General features: G+C 38.1%; 1 protein-coding gene across 1 annotated transcript in view; it reads right to left on the bottom strand.

Moving 5' to 3' along the window:
• Nucleotides 1-12,572: 12,572 nt before the first annotated feature.
• The window catches only part of HPSE2 (heparanase 2 (inactive)), a 157,130-nt gene continuing 150,036 nt past the window's right edge, over nt 12,573-19,666 (bottom strand). The window contains exons 10-12 of the mRNA XM_015816281.1: nt 16,157-16,302; nt 14,089-14,235; nt 12,573-12,885 (exon numbers count right to left, since the gene is read on the bottom strand). Of these exons, the coding sequence (XP_015671767.1) occupies nt 12,720-12,885; nt 14,089-14,235; nt 16,157-16,302 (459 nt within the window). The 3' untranslated portion in view covers nt 12,573-12,719. The remainder of the gene's footprint in view (nt 12,886-14,088; nt 14,236-16,156; nt 16,303-19,666) is intronic.

Below are 19,666 nucleotides of genomic sequence, written 5' to 3'. Positions count from 1 at the left end.
GAATCACTAGTATGAGAAGTAAAGTTTATCCTGGTATAGTTTTCTACTGGCTCAAGAACTGGTTTGTAGTATTTAACTTGGCTGTGATGATTCACTTCATTGAAAAATGTGGTACAAATAAAGGAGAATATTTGTAGCTCAGGGTTGAAATGGGGGGGGGGGTCCTTGGTGCTCTCTGAGCTTGTTTTCTTGCAGACATTACCTAGTTTGGGTAATGAAATGTCTGCAAGAAAACAAGCAAGAGAGCACCAAGAGCCCCCCATTTCAACCCTGAGCTATCCCCCATTGAAAAATGTCCCACCTGTGAGTGTGCGTGTACACATATCCTGACTCCAGGTACACTTCTTCCTCTTACCATTTTTTTCTAATTCTAGATAACTGTTTGGGCAGTGGCACAACTGAAATTTTGAAAGTGTTTTGTAGATGCTCATTTGTAATAGTTTCCATGAGAGGACTAGCCATTATTAGGAGTTCTACTATGGTTGGTGTGATGAGGGAGTAAACATCAATTTTCCAAAAAGTTGCTCCTTACTGCTAACCTAAAGGATACTTTCTTGTTTACTTTTTTTCTAGACAAGTGGACACATTTTTGAGTAAGAATTTTGTTTGGAAAAAAATGATGATTGTAGTGTAGTAGAGAGTGTTGCAGTGGCTAGAACAGACTAAAAACTGGGTGACTGAATTCTAGTTCCACCTTGGAAACAAAGCCAATTGGGTGACTTCGGGTCAGTCTCAGCTGTAGGAAGGAAGTAGTAGCAAACCACTTCCAAGAAAATTGCAGGGCATTTATCCTGGCAGTTGCCAGGAATCAACACTGACTTGAAAGGCACACAAAAAAGAGAAAAGAAAAGATGCTAGCAACTTGTTATTTCATTATTTAATATAGTTTGAAAGAATTTCCCCCCAAATGTCAGATTAGGCAGGAATATGGGTGGTGTAAAATAGAGGACAGTTTGAGCATCACTTTGTTCTATTTATATCAAAACCGATGCTGTTCTCTCTGCCTTCCTTGGTCCTAATTGCTCCCTCAACCCTACATCTCTGTGTCCTTTTCTCTGGGCTTCTTGATAGTTCCCACCTTCTGTATCAATCCTCTCATTTGACTGCTTTCATGCCCATCTTTTAGATATCTCATTTTACAATTCCCATCACTTCCCATCAGCCTGACTACTCAAGGGTGTAACCGAATATTGTTTTGTACTTGTTATTGTTCCACAAAGTGTCATGTCCACTGATTGTGCTATATAAATAATGTTAATTTTAAGCCTTGCCAGCGAGCTTGCTGCAGTCAGCAAGTTTGCTAATTGCTCTATAAGCAGCATGCTATGGCACAGAGTGAAGGATGTGCAGACAATTACTTTCAGCGAAGAGCTCCAGTGATAGGCTTCAAGAACATGAATTGAAAACAATTCCCCTTTTCTTTTGGGAATCCTTCCCTCCCTTGTCCTGGGAAGCCTTGTGATACTTGCTACATGTTTGAAGTTTGACTACAGAATTGTGGACAGAAGATAGACTTGCCTTCCCCAGGTTGAGTGCCCTTCTCGCCAATGGCTAGGCTTCAAGGCAAGACTGCAGCAGCTAGTGAAAAAAATATGATGGCCACTCTTTTGGAGGTGACATAAAAGAGATTAAAGACACTATAAACACTAACTGCTAGATTATCTCCAGCTGAAAATAGAATCTCTAAATGAGAAGACTGTGGGAAGTCTGTGGATATGTCTGGAACTGATTTATTGAAAGCTGATAAAATCCTTCAGGGTGAAACAGTGTTGCTGGAATTCCACTCTCACTGGGCCAATTTATATATGACTGAAATTGCAAAAGAAGATTATTATATTGGATCAGAAGCTATCTTATTTTTTATTTTCCTGTTTTATTGTGATACTGGTTTATGTTATAAATGATTTTGCTTTACCTGTTGCAAGGTTCTACATTTAGGTAAGAAAAACCAAATGTACAGGTATAGTATAGGGGGTACCTTGCTCAATAGTAGTAACTGTGAGAGGGATCTCGGAGTCCTAGTGGACAATCACTTAAATATGAGCCAGCAGTGTGCTGTAGCTGCCAAAAAAGCCAACACAGTGCTNCAAAGATGATTAGGGGACTGGAGGCTAAAACATATAAGGAACGGTTGCTGGAATTGGGTATGTCTAGTTTAATGAAGAGAAGGACGAGGGGGGACATGATAGCAGTGTTCCAATATCTCAGGGGCTGCCACAAAGAAGAGGGAGTCAAGCTATTCTCCAAGGCGCCTGAAGGCAGGACGAGAAGCAACGGATGGAAACTAATCAAGGAGAGAAGCAACCTAGAACTAAGGAGACAGTTAGAACAATTAACCAGTGGAACAACCTGCCTCCAGAAACGGTGAATGCTCCAACACTGGAAGTTTTTAAGAAGAGACTGGACAGCCATTTGTCTGAAATGGTGTAGGGTTCCTGCCTGAGCAGGGGGTTGGACTCGATGACCTCCAAGGTCCCTTCCAACTTTATTATTATTATTATGATGATGATGATGATGCAGGAGCCAAAGTGTACTGCATGGCACAATGGTTAGGCTATTGAAGCAGGAGCTTAGAGAGCCAGGTTCTAATGATCCCTTAGGCACAGAAACCAGTTGGTTGAGCGTGGGCCAGTTACTGTCTTTCAGACTAAATCAGCATCAAGTTCTGCCCCCCCCTCTTGGGGAGGGAGGGGAGATCTTAAAAGTTTTCCATGTTCAGCTAATGTGCCTGTATCTAGACTAGAGCACTGTTTTTTCGGTCTCATCCTAATTAAAATCTTGTTTAATCATGTCTGCCTACAAGGAAAGGTTAAACTTGAAGTTTTATTTGCAGCTCTCCTTTTGTCTTCCTCCTTTACTCTTTTCCAATTCTGTAACAACTATGTATTTTAGCTAATAAATAAAACTTCTTTCTCTTCTTTCCTACTTATTGGTTCCTATAGATTTCATTTTTAATTTCATCATTTTATATGCCTCTGTTTTGTTGTATCTATAATATTAATTAAATTAAAGGTACTCACCATTGTAACAAGGGCTGGATCCCCCAATTAAACCTACTGTAGAATAGTGTTTGCCAAGTTAAAACAGATGTGGACTGAACATGTTTTTCTGCAGGAGGCTCCTAATGGAAGGCTTGAGAAGGAAAATCTAGGTAAGTGATCATTCTGTTTTCCAGTTGTAATTTTGATTGAATTACAATTTCTTAACCTTTTTAAAAATCACACTCCCCCTCTCTCAAATTATATCCCTGGTTTTGTAAGATTTTTTTCAGTGTTATGTAAGAATTTTAGTGGATATTTGTAGTTCTGTTAATCCTTCTCAACCTGAATATGCTTCAGTTTTCTCTGTACCTAAAACTTTTTGTGTTGAGTGTAAGCCGATCCTGAAGGTGCATTGCTCCTATTCTAAGACAAAAGGAAAATATACTGATGTAAAGACCGCTGCTCTTCTTCAGACTTTTACTATGCATGTCTCAGCAATGAGGCTGGGATGTAGCTGTCTTCACACAATTCAGTGTTGGTAATTTTAAGGTTAGACCTTTTCATCCTACTTCTTGCTGGCAGCTACATCTAGGGTTGCTCCTGCAATGACACTACATAAAGGAAGTGGGAGCAGCAGCAGCAGCAATCGAAGCACATCTCCAGGTACTCAACATACATAGATGCACACTTGAGTCTACAATTGCATCTAAGCATATTCATTTACACACAACACGTGTATGGCTGCTATTTGGATCTTGTAGCCTGCAACAGTAGCAGCACATTTATTTATTTATTTGTTAGTTAGTTAGTTAGTTACTTTGTTCATCCATCCATCTTATTCATTCATTCATTCATTCATTCATTTATTTAAATTTTTATGCTACCCAACTCTCCTACAAGGTGGCCCTGGGTGGCTTAGAAATTATAAAAAAAACATACAAAAAATAGTTAAAAATTAAAATATTAAAACGAATTGCCACTAAAATATTAAAGTCTCCACTAAAAACCACACCTACAAGAGTCAAGAGATGTGTGATGTGATAACTAGAAATAAGCATCTTTAAGTTTGCCTCTGGCAAAGAAAAATTGCATCAATGCTTCAACTGTTTTTTTGTGCTAGAGATGGCTGTTTGGGTCCCTGTTTACTCAGGGTCTACATAAGTGTAGTGGTGCTTCAATTCTGCTTTCCTCTGGGCATTTCTGTGTGCCTTATGAAATATTTATTGGCAGGGAGAGCTAGAAGCAGAAGATGACAAAGCCCAACATCAAAGCACTACAAGCCCATGATCCCTGGGCAAGGAAAAAGAAGAGACATAAGAACTCCCGCATGGATCACACATAAGCCTAGATACGCACAGAGTACAAAAATTGAACGGCAGCTCCTGAGCACAGTGCTTGGTGATGCATTTGTACTCTGCAGCTTTTCTCCCCTGCGCCTCCCCCCCCCCAATTGAAAACAAAAATGATCAGATAAGGTGCTGCTGGGAATATTAACCTTATGGAGGACCAATATTCTTTTCCCAAAAGGGTACTATTCCCCTGATCCATACCATTGTAATGTCCACTTGGCAGGCCTTCTCCTGCAGGAGTTGGGAAAGCACTGATTTCATGCTGGAATACCTTGAACCTTCAGTAACAGGTTGTCTACAGCCTAGACACTCCCTTCTGAGGCTGTATCTTCAGCAAATGGTATGTGAGGCCTCTTTGCATCATGATAAGCAGATGATGTTCTTAGCTCTTTCCTGTTTCACATTCCTTGGTAAAGTTAAGCCAGGATATATGATTTCAGATAAAATTGATGTACAATTTCAAATTATGTTTTTGTGAAATGTATAACCTTATTTGACAATAAATTATACAGATCTTTTAAGTGGTCCTTAAGTGTAACTTCGTTAAAGTATTAAGGTTTAACTTAGGTAGAACACAAGATAGTATATTTTCCCCGTAGTAATAGGGACTAGATTACATCACTGATAATGGGACATTGCCAAAGCATTTATTTGAACTGAATTACTGCATACTGTTCTTACAAAATTGAGCAACAATTAGTTAAAGTTAAGTCCCCTCAGAAAAAAGTTAAAGAATTATTCATTCTTTATGGATTTCATTCAACCCTGAGTAATGTAAATCTTTGGTGTCTGCTAAATGGGAATCTCACAAGCTTTACGCTTCTAAAACAGATTTTTTATTACATTGCACAAGGCAACAATATTGGGAAAGGAGAAAAATCAATAAGCTAATGGCCTTTAGACAGAAATTAAGCAATGTAGTATTGTAGCATTTATTCACATGGGAAACTATAAGGGTTCTAGATCAATCAACACTTCTAAAAATTATAAATTGTTTTGGTCCAATTCATCAACAAATGATGAAATAGATTTCTTTTAAAAAGTGCACACAATGTGAGATTACTGCAGTTATTTTAGGGCCAGGTCATTAATTTTACTTTACCTCTTTTACTTCAGGAAATTGTCACTGCAGTTAAATCTGAAACCAGGAAAAGCTCCTGGCCATTGGCCTTAACTGTTTTCCCATTGACTGATATAAAATATATGAGTTTATATATTTTATTTTCTTGGAGGTATATAGTAAAACTTTTTCAAATAGATTCCTGTACTTTTAATGAGTAAAATAATACAGATATTTCCAAGCAGGGAAGTATATACTATGTGTTCTATTTATAGACATATTTTCTTGATGAATGTGGATACTAAGTTTTTAACAGCAATTAGTCTTGTAGATTGTTTTTCCAATTGTTATGCATGAAGATTGGATTGGATTTATACCAGATTGTCAAACCTTTGGCAGTTCTGGTGTTTTTCCTCTAACTCAAACTGGGCAGATTTTGGTTACAGAGAGGGGGAAGGAGAGAGATTTTTTGAGACCAATTTTGATTTATCTGGGGTTTCTCAGAGCTATAAAATTTGGATTCATATGATTTATTAGACCTGTAAATTAACAAAATTTATGAAATGGTACGGATCAAATATGCCTTCTTTGTCATATTCTTTTTAATATGAGTTTTTGTCTGTGTTAATAGAAATTATGGAAATATTAAAAGAATACATACAAAGATGAGGGGCAAATGTACAAATGGGATGGTATGTTTTAAACCAGATATTAATACTGAATAAATGATATTGAATCCTAAAGTGGCTTTATTATGCCCAAATTTCAGACTTATGATTTGACCTTTATTTTAGTTTTGGTTATTGTCTAGGACAGGCATGTCAAACTTGCAACAACACGTGATGTCGCACAACGTATCGTGACTTTCCCTCCATTGCCGGCAATTACCGGTGGGTGCGGTTTCAGTATGATGCATCCGGCCCGTGAGCCGGCAGTTTGACATGCCTGGTCTAGGATAAGGAATATCAATTTTCATCTTTTCTTTGGGTTTAAGTTGACAGCTGCTTTTTTACCTAATTAAAATTCTGGCAGGTGTTATGTTCCTGTTTCATACAAGATCAGTATCAATGCCCACAAAATACCTCTGTCTGTCTGTCCATCTGTCTATCTGTTTGTCTATCTATCAAAAATATTGTGTTGCAGATATAATTTTTACCCTTTCAACTATGAAAAGTTTTATGTCAATATTAAATATTGGAAATAACAGATCCTTGTGTATTTGCATATCAATAAAAGAATGGGTTATGGGAAAAAGAGATATTCCATGTATTCTTACAGGTGAAGAATTACTATGTTTGTACTTGTGATGAAGATCAGAAATCACTTCTTTAAATATGTCTTTTCTCCTTTTTTTGCACTTTCTATTCTGTATTTTTCTTTTAGTTTTATTTTTTCACAATTTATTTTTTACTATTTTGCTGTCTTTTACATTTTTCAATAAAATATTTTTAAAAAGGGATTCTTAGTTAAGTTATCCCAAATTATAAATTAAAATAATGTAATTTTAATTGTATATTGCATTTTGTTTATTTTTCATGTGTTATAATTTGTATAACTTGAAATATACATTATTAGCAGTATGAAATAAAGCTGCTATTGTTACGACATGCTGGAATAATTGTTAACAAATAGTTGATCAATCAATTTTTGTGTTACGTTGCAACTGCCTAGTTGTTGGATTAACGGTTCAGGAACTGAAATGTTGATGCATATGATATTGTCTTCTATATATAAGTATATAGCTTTCTGTTACATTTTGGGATGACATTCACAGAATCGTTGAAACACATCAATCACTATGTATAAGTATGCTTTTCTCCTTCTTGGCTATATTCCCAGTGTATTTGGAATTTGTCAAGACATACGAAATGTAGACTTTAAACATAGAAAAAGGAAATCTATGCCTGTTCCGAATTAATACTGTGTCAGTATATGCTACTTATCAACATTTGCAAATGAACATGACTTTTGAGCTTTTATTTATTACATTATTTTCAAACTGTTGCTGCTTTCTCTTCATTTCTATTATCATATTATTATTACCATCATTTCTATTACTACCATATTGTATTTTTTCTGTTGCTAGCTTAATATGCACACATACCAAGACATATACCGTGTTTCCTCAAAAGTAAGCTCTAGTTTGGAGGCAAGGGTGAGGTAGGGGTGTGAAGCTGCCCCACGTGCCCCGCACCCGCTTACCTTACCGGTAGGACCTCCACAGCCAGACCTCCCACGCCTCAACACTTGTCAAGCCATGTGGCTTGTCACACCAGTGCCGCTGCTCACGGCAGGAGGTTGCACAGTGCTTCGGGCCATTGCTGTTGCTCGTGGCAGGATGCCGCGTGGTGCTTCACGCTGTTGCCATTGCTCAGAAATGGCCCGAAGCGCCATGCGACATCCTGCTGCAAGTGATGGCAAGTGGCGGCAAGTGGCTGCTGAAGTCAAGCAGCAGTGCAACAGGTGTCAGGGCTTGGGAGGCCTGGCTGTGGTGGTCCTAAAGTAAGACACACCCCCCAAAATAAGACCCAGTGCCTTTTTTGGTGGCAAAAAAAATATAAGACCGGGTCTTATTTTCGGGGAAACATGGCGCCTATGTTATAATCTACCTATCTCCCTCAGATTGGAGCTGCTATATACTACAGGTGGGGAATCATTTATCCAGAGGTTATTAAATTTCATCTCATCAGACTAGCTAGAATAATCACAGATTAGAAATAGTGGGAGCCGATGTTCAACAAAAATTAGAGGTGCAGAAGTTCTCCACTCTGTATTTAGGTAATATTTATATACAAGTAACTTCTAGTTCACTATTGTTCCAATAGGACCTCTTGGCTGCAATAATTTGTATATATAAATGATGCCCATGGGCACTGCTGTATCAAGAGACAACTCCCACTGCTCCTACAGACCATGTCTTCTTTTTCACAGTGGCTAGGAGTGCTTCAGCCTGATGAATTGGCCTGTAGCCACTTGCTATTTTTATACTGGAGAATATCTCCAGGCTTGTAAAGGCTCCAAAATATTCTTATGAACTAAATATTTTGGTAGCTGGAAGCCATATTTTTGTTCTGATATACCTCTCCAATCACACAGAAAAGTGGCCAGTCTCATTGTTAAAGGGAGAAGAATGTATAAGTGTCATCTGATCAATGGGAAGAGGAAGCAGTGCAGAGGGACAAAACTGAGCAAGAAATGAACAATGAATGAGTGGAACCTAAATGGGATTCAGTTATGTGGGGGTGAGTGGATTATTTATGGGAGAAATAGAGTTTGTATTATGAGTACTTAAAAGAGTAAGAAAATCCGAAAGATGTTCTTGAAAGAAATGAAGTTCAAGGAATTGTGTGTTTGTGATTCTGTCTCTTCACTGCCAACATATATGTTACCAGCATCATTTTGCAGACATAAGGATGTGGCCATGTTCATCACATTAACTATTGGGAATGGCACATACTTCCAGAACCACTACTTTGTGATGACATGTATGACACATTCCTCAGATATGAAATGTATTTAATTATATTTTAGGCCATGTCATCTCACAATTCTGGATGACATACACATTTCTAGATTTTCCTAGGAAAATCTTAGAATTGCTAGGACTGTAAGCAGTTGTGCCTTCTGTTACAAGATAATGGAAGCTTCTGACCTGGAAGATAATGCATCCTCCCAATTACAAACGGGAAAATAGTAAAAAATATTTGTGTTCATACATACTGAACTGGGATAGTCAACATAAGACTTTTCATCTTTTACTTGGACACTTCTAAACTTTTTATACTCTTCTAGATTGGTTCACACACCATGGTTTGTTTAACTATAATTCATTGAATACAGCAAAATGGCGAAGTTCACATAATATATTAAGTCGATATATTAAACCAAACAAACCACATTATGAACTCATTCTTCATTTTATAGAAATTTAGTCAAAATAAAATGCATTTCAACAATAAGTGATCTGAAATGAAGTGGTAGGAACACTTTGTCTTTGGGGAAAGAAACAAGGGTTTCTCCATATGTTAATGTTCTGTCATTGAACAATTTAAGGACACAGTTATAATATTTCACTCACACCTAAACCTTTAGACTGCTCAATCCAATTATACCATATTCAATCTTAAATTGAAATAAAGTGGATTTTTACAATGAATATAAAAAAGTGATGTGGTTACCAAGGACTACTTTGTACTACTTTGGATACAAAACCTATATGGAGGAAGTAGTCCTGTTTATCTTTAGGGGGTATGGATTAACAAGCACATGCTGTTGATGGTTCCCACAGAGCTGAAACCTGGAAATGCCTGTAGAAAAATAATCTCTTGAGTAATGGAGCACAAGTCATGGAATTACTTTGATGCACTACTGCCAGTGCAGAAAAGGACCAAAAGAGCCACAGGAGGAATCCTGTAAAAAATATTGGCCCAACATTCACAAATTGCTATGACTTTATGTGACAAGGAACAGGCCAGAACACAGTGCTGTTTCATTTTGCTGTTCAAAAATTCTATTTTGTTATTTTAGTATTTTTTTTAAAAAAAAACTAAATTCTCCACAACTCTTTTTTTATAAAGTTGAATTAGAGAAGGAATATTGTGTACCTTTCATTTTTACTATTTTGAATTAAATATTTGCAGGTTATTTTTCTCAACTGTAAGTGACACTAAATTTTGCTTTTCTGTTTTGTTTCATTCTGAGAGTATTCCAATCCTTCCACATTATCATTTTCTATCCTTTACCAAGTTTGTCAGTTTAGAGACAGGACAAGAAGGAGTTGAGTTTGTCCTGGTGGAGGATTTCATGTTATTTTGTGTGTAGCAATAGAGAAAAGTTTTCTAGTTGCCTTTCTTGTGGAATGCATTTTCTTGTTCCCAGTCTGGCCTTTTTTTGGTGGCCTCACATCTAAATACCAGCCAGGTCCAGCCCTACTCAGTAATTCTCAGAGAAGATGCAGAAAGGGAGAATATTTGCATTGATGGTTGGAGGGGGCATCTATTGTTGTTTCACAATTCATTTTTCATATTCTGTACATCTAATTCAGGCTACAATATATTTTACTGCAGAGCAGACAGGACAACAGAGTTGGGTGAGAGGACATGGGGAAACAAAGTGGGGAATACAGCTTCTGCAATTATGTTCAGAAACTCAAGACTGTTTCACAAGTTACAGGCAAGCATAGCATCCCAGGCAATCCCAGTAAAAGGTACTAGGAGTTTTGGCAAATCAGTCATTAGTTTTTGCAAAAATGCTGTTCAGTTTTACGCTGTGATGAGCAGTGGTTTTGCGTAATAGCTGGAAGCATAGCATCCCACTTGGAATATGTCACAAAGATCATTTAGTTCACCCTGTTAATACAGTAAATCATTACTACAACATTTATAAGCTAATCCATTAATCAAAACATTCGTTGTTCTTGCCTTTGCTGTGTATTCGCTCAGTTTTTTCAAGGCAGGTTACTGCTGCTTCTATGCCCATCCTTCATTTGTCATAAGGAACTAAAAATGCTGATCTATCTTCCACAGTTATTGTAATGATTAATAATAATAATAATAATAATAACAATAATACCATATCTAAAGTAATTGAAAACTCTAAAGCATTACATAAATAATATGATTCGGACTTAGTTTGCTTTATTCCTGGTCGTGCATGCCTAACAACAACAGTGGAACAATTTTTTCTGTAATTGGTTTGCTGTCCTAGAGGAAATTAAATCAATCATGCACATAACAAAATAATTATGAGCTAAAAGGATCAAGAAAACTAGTTTAGAAATTTTCATTCTATAATAAAATAAAGGGACCTTTAAATCTATGCCAAAACTATTTTTGAACTTGAGAGGCCATTAAATAATTAGGCAAGTCATTTGGTGAGGCCTCTACTTGATAACAAAACAATAAAGAATTAGCTACTTTTATTAGATGGCACTTGTGAAAAGTTCTTTCTTTTGCATCTCTTTGAGTTTCTCACTCTTATTTTTCTTTTCCTATTGACAAGAAGTATATATTAACATAGTGGAAGTTTCATTTTTATTTTAAATGTCCTGATCATTTACATTTAATGTTAACCAAAAAAACCCCAAGACTATATATGAATTATCTTCCTCCCAGGCTAACTTTATTTAATCTTGGAGAATACTGTATAAATGCTTTGCTTCTTTTAGTAACATTTGAGTTAGATGAAATGAATAGAGATGAATAATGTGGGGTGGACTGTATTTAAAAGGCTAGATAATTGTGCATGAGAGTGTAAAGAATAGGATGGATCCTCAGACTGGAAAAGTGTGCATGGTTATTAATAACATAACAGATGTCTGGTTGCTCATAATTAGTTGTGACATCTAAATTAATATAAACACCACTTTTAGAAAGTGCAGGGATAGAGCTACTGGCTCTGGTTAGCAAAAAATCTGAAGGACCACTAAATGAAAGCAAAGAGAGATAATAGATTATAGTTCTTTGCTGCCATACAGAGTTTTGCAGCCCAGACTTAGTATAATGCAGAGGCTTCAGAATATTGAAACAGAAATATAATAGCTGTTTTTAAATATGTCATTCTTTCACGCACCATCTGATACAATTTATCCGTGCCCCAAGAAGTAGGAAACTTTTTAAAAGCCTCAATTTCTCAGTTCTTACAAGTATTTTTTTCAGCTTTTCAGAAAATATAATTTAATAGTTAACATTTACAGCAAATGCTCCCAGGAGGCAGCATTATTTACAGTGGCCAAGACCAATCCTCTTCTTTTCCATCCCACAATGCCATAGGCTCAAGCAGCTATAGATAATTTCATATCTGGGTTGTCTTTCTTCTGGGTGCTTAATTCTTCAAGATACAATTCTGGCTCTTCTAGATGTGTTTTCCTGGCTACATTGCTTGTTCTGTTGCCACTTGCCAGTAGGGGGCACACCATCCACAGGGATAAAGCTGAAATAGCAGATTCTAAGCCTCTTCCCGCTGATACTGTTTTGGTAGCCTCTGGCGTGATGGATCGATGCATCTTGACTTTGCACTTGCTGAGCAGAGAAAACCAGGAATATTACAGCTTCATATTACAGCTTCTTCGTTGCCCACAAGGTGGCACAAAGTCCCCACTCTATGATAGTCTCTAGGAAAATTGCAAAGGGTTTAAAATACTGCTTATTTGGAAATCGCCATAGCAGGTGGGGATGCTAGGACATAAGAACATGTGAAACAGCTGTGGATAGCCAGTGTTTTCCTGGAGGCACTTCTGTCCTCCTTTTCCTGTTTATGTCTGCACACCCTTGCCAAGAAGTGGCCCAAGAGGGTCTCAAGGTCTGCCCTTGGCAGTGGGGTTTGGTAGAACTACCGGTACCGGCACGCCAGGGCATTAACATTCTTCACCACGTAGAAGCTCATAGTGAGAGGTGGAATAACAAGGGTTCGGCCAGGACGAAGAGGACGAGGCTTCAGATTTGGCAAGGTTCCATCATCCAGCATAGTGAGGAGCTGTCCATTAAGCTGCACAGACCTACACAGACCAGATGCATTTTCAGTCAAAATATGGAGGAGAAAACTGTCCCTTTCCAGATAAAGGGGGGGAAAGGTAGGACTTATAGATAGCATAGATGTTCTTCATGACAATGATAAAAGAAATACAGGAGACTTCAAGATAGATGGACACTAGCTTTATATCTTTGCTATGGAACTTAAAGATAAGCTCCTATGAAAGAACAAGGCTAGGACAGTGACTGCATGGTCAGATAAATTATACCAATACTAGAATCACATGGCTGGTGAGAAGGACTGAGAGTGTAGAATTCAGGACAAATAATCTAGAGCCAGGATCCCCAACCCCTGGGCCATGGCCCACTATCAGGCATTGAGCCATTCAGAACTGGGCCACGGAATTGACGGGCGAGCACGCATGCACATTCCCACTTGCACAGAACCATGCCCTCTCCCCCTCACATGCCAGTCTGCAAAACCAGAAAGTTTGGGAAACTCTGATCTAGGGCATGCATGACAGCAAGATGTGGTGATGATCAACAGTCTGGAAGACGTTAAAAGCAGATTGGACAAATGTATAGTATACCACTAACTGACACCTAGTTATGACTCATGAAGACAGTAAGTGACTCAGTACTACTTGCTGAGAACATGAGAGAGAGGCCTACTGTGTTTGCATTCCATTTGTGGATTTCCCACAGGCATTTCATTGGCCATTAGGAAAATGGAATGTTAGACCATATAAGCTTTCTTAGATTTGGTACAATACTGTACTTCTTATCTTTTTGATTTTATGTGGGGCACCATAATGGAGAATAAAGTAAGAAGGTATATTGAAATAGTTTACATTATGGGGGATGGAAACCTCTGGTCAGGAGTAGGTGGAATTTTTGGGAAAACAACATTGCTGGGTTCTCCATCAGTATTTTAAAGCTGGATGGAATTATACACAGTAACAAGTTCCAAAAAGCTAGCCTTTTCTGTTTAAAACACAAAAATATGTGCTTTCTTAAAAGTGAACATTATTCACATGATTTATTATAACATAAGCTTTTGGGACAGCAAAAAGATGGAAATTAAGGTATCTGAGTAGTTCATGGCAAGTAGCACACAATATGTATAGATGAATAAATGGAGCACAGTGCTTAATATCAATGCTTGGTCATTAAAATGTTCTTTAATGGGTTCTCATGATAGTAGCCTTGAAGTGGACAATAGCACTCACCTTGACTGAAGTCCTTCCTGACCATCGGGTTGCAGCACATACTGATGGACAAGCTTGTCCCGAAGGGTCCCCACCAACTTAATTTTCTTTCGTGACCGATGCAAGTTGATAATGTAAATTGTGATAGAACCACGGACATAATTATGGCTGGGAGAGAGATAAGAGGTTGAAGGTGAACCATTTGAATGCTTTTTAATAACAATGTGTTAGCTCTAGAGTTAAAGGTTTTCACCATTATTTTCCAATCCCAACATGAAATTCTAGTGACAGGAACCCCATTTTGGGACAAAGGCTATGGCCCTTTTTATCTAGCTTAATTGCCTAACAACAAGAAGCATTTCCTGCAGTTCAGTCCAGGATGTTCTTCTGTCAAATCAATTTTCCTATGTATCACTTTGCAAAGATGAATCCTTTGTCTAAAGGATACTCCCAACATTTTCTACAATAATTCCATAGTCTTAATGAAGCCACTATGGATTGGTGTTTTCAGAGCAGCTAAGGTCCTATATTTCCACTAAGCTAGGACAAGATAACATTTTTGCTTCAAGATCTAGCCTGGGTCATAGGAAATATCATAAAATTAAATAGCACAATTTGTTTGGGTTACATGGGAGAAGAACACTATCATCTAGATGTAGAAGCATCAATATTTTCTCTTGGAAAAAGTTAGCACCTATTGGTGCAGTCAATGTAGCATTTCCTACTCTAGTTAAATGAATAGCCTTCCAATTCTATCAATTGTTTATTTGCAAGTGGCTATTAAACTGAGTAGGAAACTGGCATGTGAGACAGGCACAGTTACTTTATCTGCGATGAATGGATGATTAGAGTAGGCTTCAGATTTTAATGTTTGTTGCAGGCAGCAATACGATGATGACTAGGCCCTTACAATTTTAAGTAAAATCCTCCTATTTAGCTGTAATTTGCCACTGAGTACAAGTAGAAGAGCTGCCTAAAAAGCAATATTTTATAGGTCGGAAGAAAGCTATACCGTATGCTAAAGAAAAGTCCTTTGGGGGGAATACTTGAAAGCTAATAGAATCGTTAGACACATGTTGGGAGTCCCTGGCTGAAATCTCAGCTAAATCTCAGATGAATTTTTTTTAGTGGCCTTTGGCAATCTTTCAATCTACATCTCTTGCCTGAAAGGTGATGGTGTGGTTAACAGCGCTATTTTATTATAGGATGTTTATACAGATGTGATAATACAAGGCATCTGAAGCCTTATACATATTATTTCCTTAGGTAGCATTTACAAGGTTTTCAACACTCCTGCTTTTGAAGTAAACTTAGGCAAGAATATCCCCAAAGAGGAGAGAGTTAGCTTCTGCCCCCATTTACAGTATTTGCCCTGGGCATGAAAAGGAGCCAGGGGTCTGCTGGCCTGTGCCTACTTTCCCTTTCCCATCTCTCCCTGTTTCTGTTGCCAGTTACCTGTCAGTCGTTGGCCAAAGCTCCCTCTAGGAGGGGGAGGGGGAAGGGGGAGCCTTGCTGAAAGCATCTGGGTGGTGTGAAGTAGCAACAATAGGGAGCTGTGTCTTTAGGAAAGTCCCAGGTCCTACACTCCTAAGATGCTTTGAAGGCTTATCGTAGAAATTCTAGCTAGGTTAGGTGCCCCAAATGGGAAGTGGGGGGAGAGAAGGAACTGAAACCAAACGATGGGGCCTTTGGGGAACTGTACTCCCTTGATGTCATCCACAAAGGCTCCCACCACAGTCCCAGAGATAGGTGAGCTTCCCTATCAACACCAATTCCCTATTCCTCCCCTCTCCTCAATCTGAGAAAGCCACGTTGCCAAGTTGTGCACAGAGAGGAGGGAAAAAAGAGGAGACAAAATCTATGCTTGTATTTATATAAGATTTTTTCCCTAGTGCACTACTGTTCAAATAATGAATCTCATTCTTTAGCAGGTATAATGACACATAGATCTGGGAGCCTGGAACACAAAGATTCATCTGAATTAGATGACATTAGCTCACTCTGATTAATCCCATTTGGATCTGTTGGTCTTCAGTGCCCAATCTCCATTTTTTATTTCAGTAGTTGCACCTGCTCTGAGATAACTCACTTGTAGTAACTGGTGCAGTGAGCATAGATGCGTAACTTATCACGAATCACCCTGCCAGGGCGAGGTTTTCTCTGCAGTCCAGCTACATGAACAGCAAGTACTCTGGGTCCAACAAGTTGCTTGTATAGCAGTGAGAGCCAGTAGTCCTGTCAAAAAAGCCAGATTGATTATTCCTAGGACAGAGTTTATGGAGAGGCAGTATAAAGGATTATGAAGCATATTCTAGTTTGCTACAGCCCAAGAGTAACACTAAACATAAAGAATTATGCTTCTCTATGTTCAGAAAATATAAGACAGAATTTTTCTACTTTTAATAGCTACACATATGGGAGAAGTTGGAATATGTGTTTTTCTTCTGTTGAAAAGCAGTACTTGTACAAGTTCTTCCTTTCAGAATAACTGTCAAAAACGTTTGAGCTCTAGCCAATACTGAACATACTGCTATAGAATTTAAGTATCCTTTTGCATTGAAAGTTTGTGACATGACCCCAGGGGTTTCTTATATAGGTGTGTTTAGAAAAGGAGGTACTGGGAAAAAAAATAAATTAGATGACCTTTTATACAATCCTACTAAGTAGACACGGCTGTCTCCTAGCCGAGACTTACAGGATACATTCCCAGGGGCCCTGTAGACCTTTGCAACCAGATCTGAGCTCTAAAATTGTGCCCTAACCACATGGTGAAGAAATGCTGCTTGTAACCTGACAAATAATTGCAGTATAATAGACCTTCCACTCCCAGTTCTCTGAGAGTTATTGTTGTAAAAACCAGAACATAAAATGCCACTTGTGGTTCTGTTCTCGTCACTTCATGTTCTGTTCCTTCCAGTGACAAATGCACATGCGTTTGTCAAATGAGATGCAGCACAACAATAAGGGTGCCATTTACCACAAGTATGAGAACAATATACCCTTAGGACTCATGTGCAAAGCAGACAGAGTATTTATTTTTAGCTAAGGTGTAAACACAATTTGGTGCTCCTTTACCACAATATTTTTACAGAACAACTTAGAGCTGTCATAGTCTTAGAGAAAAGGTTATGAAAATCTGAGAATAAGAAATTCTTTCTTAGTTGTTTTTTTATGAAGTCTTACATTTAGAATATCCTCTACAGCAACTACTGAGTCTGAAAAATCTGGAAGCATCTCAAGATACACTATTATCATATGGAAGTTTTCTTACATGTTGTTTTGATGTTTGTAAACTCTGTTGGCCTGTGATAAGCAATAGGATTTTGGATAAATCTTTAATTTGATCCAACTGAGAATTATTTCAAGTAATAGTAAGGACCAAAATTATCATCTAATAAAGTAAATGGCAGTACACGGTGAACTGAATACTCATATATACATACATGAATGATATTCCAGAACAGACAAGTTGGAAGACATTCACTTTGGCAAATTGAATTAGCCTAGACCTCGGAACTGTTTTCATGGGTGTCACAACAGCTCAATTGTCCCTCCTTCAGCAGAGAATCTCTGGAGTTAGGGCTAGATCTGCCATGGCATGGAAAGGAGAGCAATTGAGCTCTTGCAAGGCACCCAGCCAAAGCTTGTCGCCAGCTGATGGGTAGCCAGGCCAAGGCATTGATTGATGTCACGGCTTCTCTCAGCATTGGAGGTTTTGCACAAAAGGAAGATAGCAAGTCTTTGTCAATGAGTTAGTGGGAGGATTCAATTTCACGTCCCAGCAGTCATGCACAGCCCCAAACAGCCACTTTCATCTCCCTGATAGCTCCCACGGGAAAAGAACGGGCACCACATCCCAGCCCAGTTTCAGAGTCTGCTGCGGCTGAGCGATGCCATTTTTGCCTGTTCAACAGACTCTACCTCTCCACCCAAAAAAATCACCTGTTCTGGATAGGAAGAAAGATATTAGCACTGAGTGAGTTTTACTCAAAAGAAGATGCATGCATAATATGAGCTTCTTTCTTACCATTGTATGCTTAATTTAGAATGTTTGAAATCCTAGAGGAAGCTCTGCATAGGATTTTGATTTTTCTGAGGCCCCCAAACTGCCTTTTTGGTATAAATGCTTTGGAGAAAAGTATTTACATGTTGATACTCAGTTAACAGCAGATCCATTTTAATTTGGACTTGTAACACACGTCTGTGTCTCTGGCTGTCTTCTGCCTCTGTCTCTCAGTAGCCTGATAATTATCTGTACCATATTTTCATCCATCCCTACTCCCTCTCCCCTTTCCTCTTCTTATCAGTCTATTTATAAAGCAGTGGTTTTTAAAAAAAAACAAAAAACTGAACCTTAACTTTATGAAAAAGAAGCATTCAAGAAGTATCATTTTTTTTAAACTTTCTGTTTCATAAGAACTACGGACCATGCACATCCTTGTCTTTTTCTACTATAGAATTATGTAAGTTATTTAAGTGACATTTTGTAAACATTTTTCTGGGGATGTGAGGCACAAGAAGCCTAAATCAACAAATTTTTATCTAGGAGAAAATTTCAGCAACCGATGCTCTCCTAAAATCTAATTGCAGAAAATTTCCTCTTCATTATAGGATAATTCAGCTTTTGTGGCTGCTCTTCTGCTTCCCAAATCTTCATGCTGCACTCCAGGGTCTTGCAAACAGCGTGTCTCAGATGTTACCAGGCCTGTACATTTCTGGTCATGGAGACTCAGAGCTTTTTTGAGGCTGCTAAGTTTCACTTACAAGGTGTAAAATTTACTAGACTGAAATGGAAGAAAAGAAAACTTTCTATTTTAAAAGATTAACATATGTTTTTCTTATTAGAACCCTGTGCACTTTCAACAGTGAATACTTCTGTCCTTTTGAAGAACTGCAAATAAGAAGGTTTGCATTAAACTGCAAGGAACTACCCTGCTGTGTGAAATTGTGAACTTCTTTCACCTTCATTCCTATAAATTTAAACTTTGTTCAGCTCCATTTTCCTGCCACTTTGCTCTTTCCCTAAGGACCTAGCTGCCTTGGGTTTGGTTGTTTTTATTGTATGTTTTCAGGAGCTATAACTCCCCTTTTGCCCCTCCTTCTTCCCTGTATTGGTTTAAATGCCCCTCCCATAAGAAATACCCTGATTCTCTTGGTCTTGTGCAACCCACAAGGGTCCCATTGAGGCTCTCATAGTGGACAAAAGTTATAGCTCCAGAGGTAACCCTGCCCCATCTGCTTTCAACATGTTGTACTTGACATTAACTAATGTCTCCTATTAGTACTGAAAGAAACAAATCTGGAAAAATGTATTTTCAAGCCGAGTTCAAACAGGCCACAAAGAGCAGTAGATTTTCAGCTGTATGTGCAAAATCTTTTTAAATATATATATATACACACAGTATATCTGTGTATGAATGTCTGTCTGTCTGTGAAAGCCAAGAATTTGAGGAACAGGTCAAGGGTACAAAAGTCATGCACAAATCCTCTGATTTACTGACTGGCAACATGAAAAGAGAAAAACTCAGACTGATTCAGTAGAGATAATATAGAGCAAACAAGAAAGGAACAAGCAGAAAACTGAGGTGAGAAATGAATG

The sequence above is a fragment of the Protobothrops mucrosquamatus genome, unplaced genomic scaffold (genome assembly GCF_001527695.2).
Source record: "Protobothrops mucrosquamatus isolate PMUCROS unplaced genomic scaffold, P.Mucros_1.0 scaffold419, whole genome shotgun sequence".
Taxonomy (NCBI): Eukaryota; Metazoa; Chordata; class Lepidosauria; order Squamata; family Viperidae; genus Protobothrops; species Protobothrops mucrosquamatus.
Note: the sequence above shows the minus strand (reverse complement) of the source record. Positions and strands in the feature narration are given on the sequence as shown.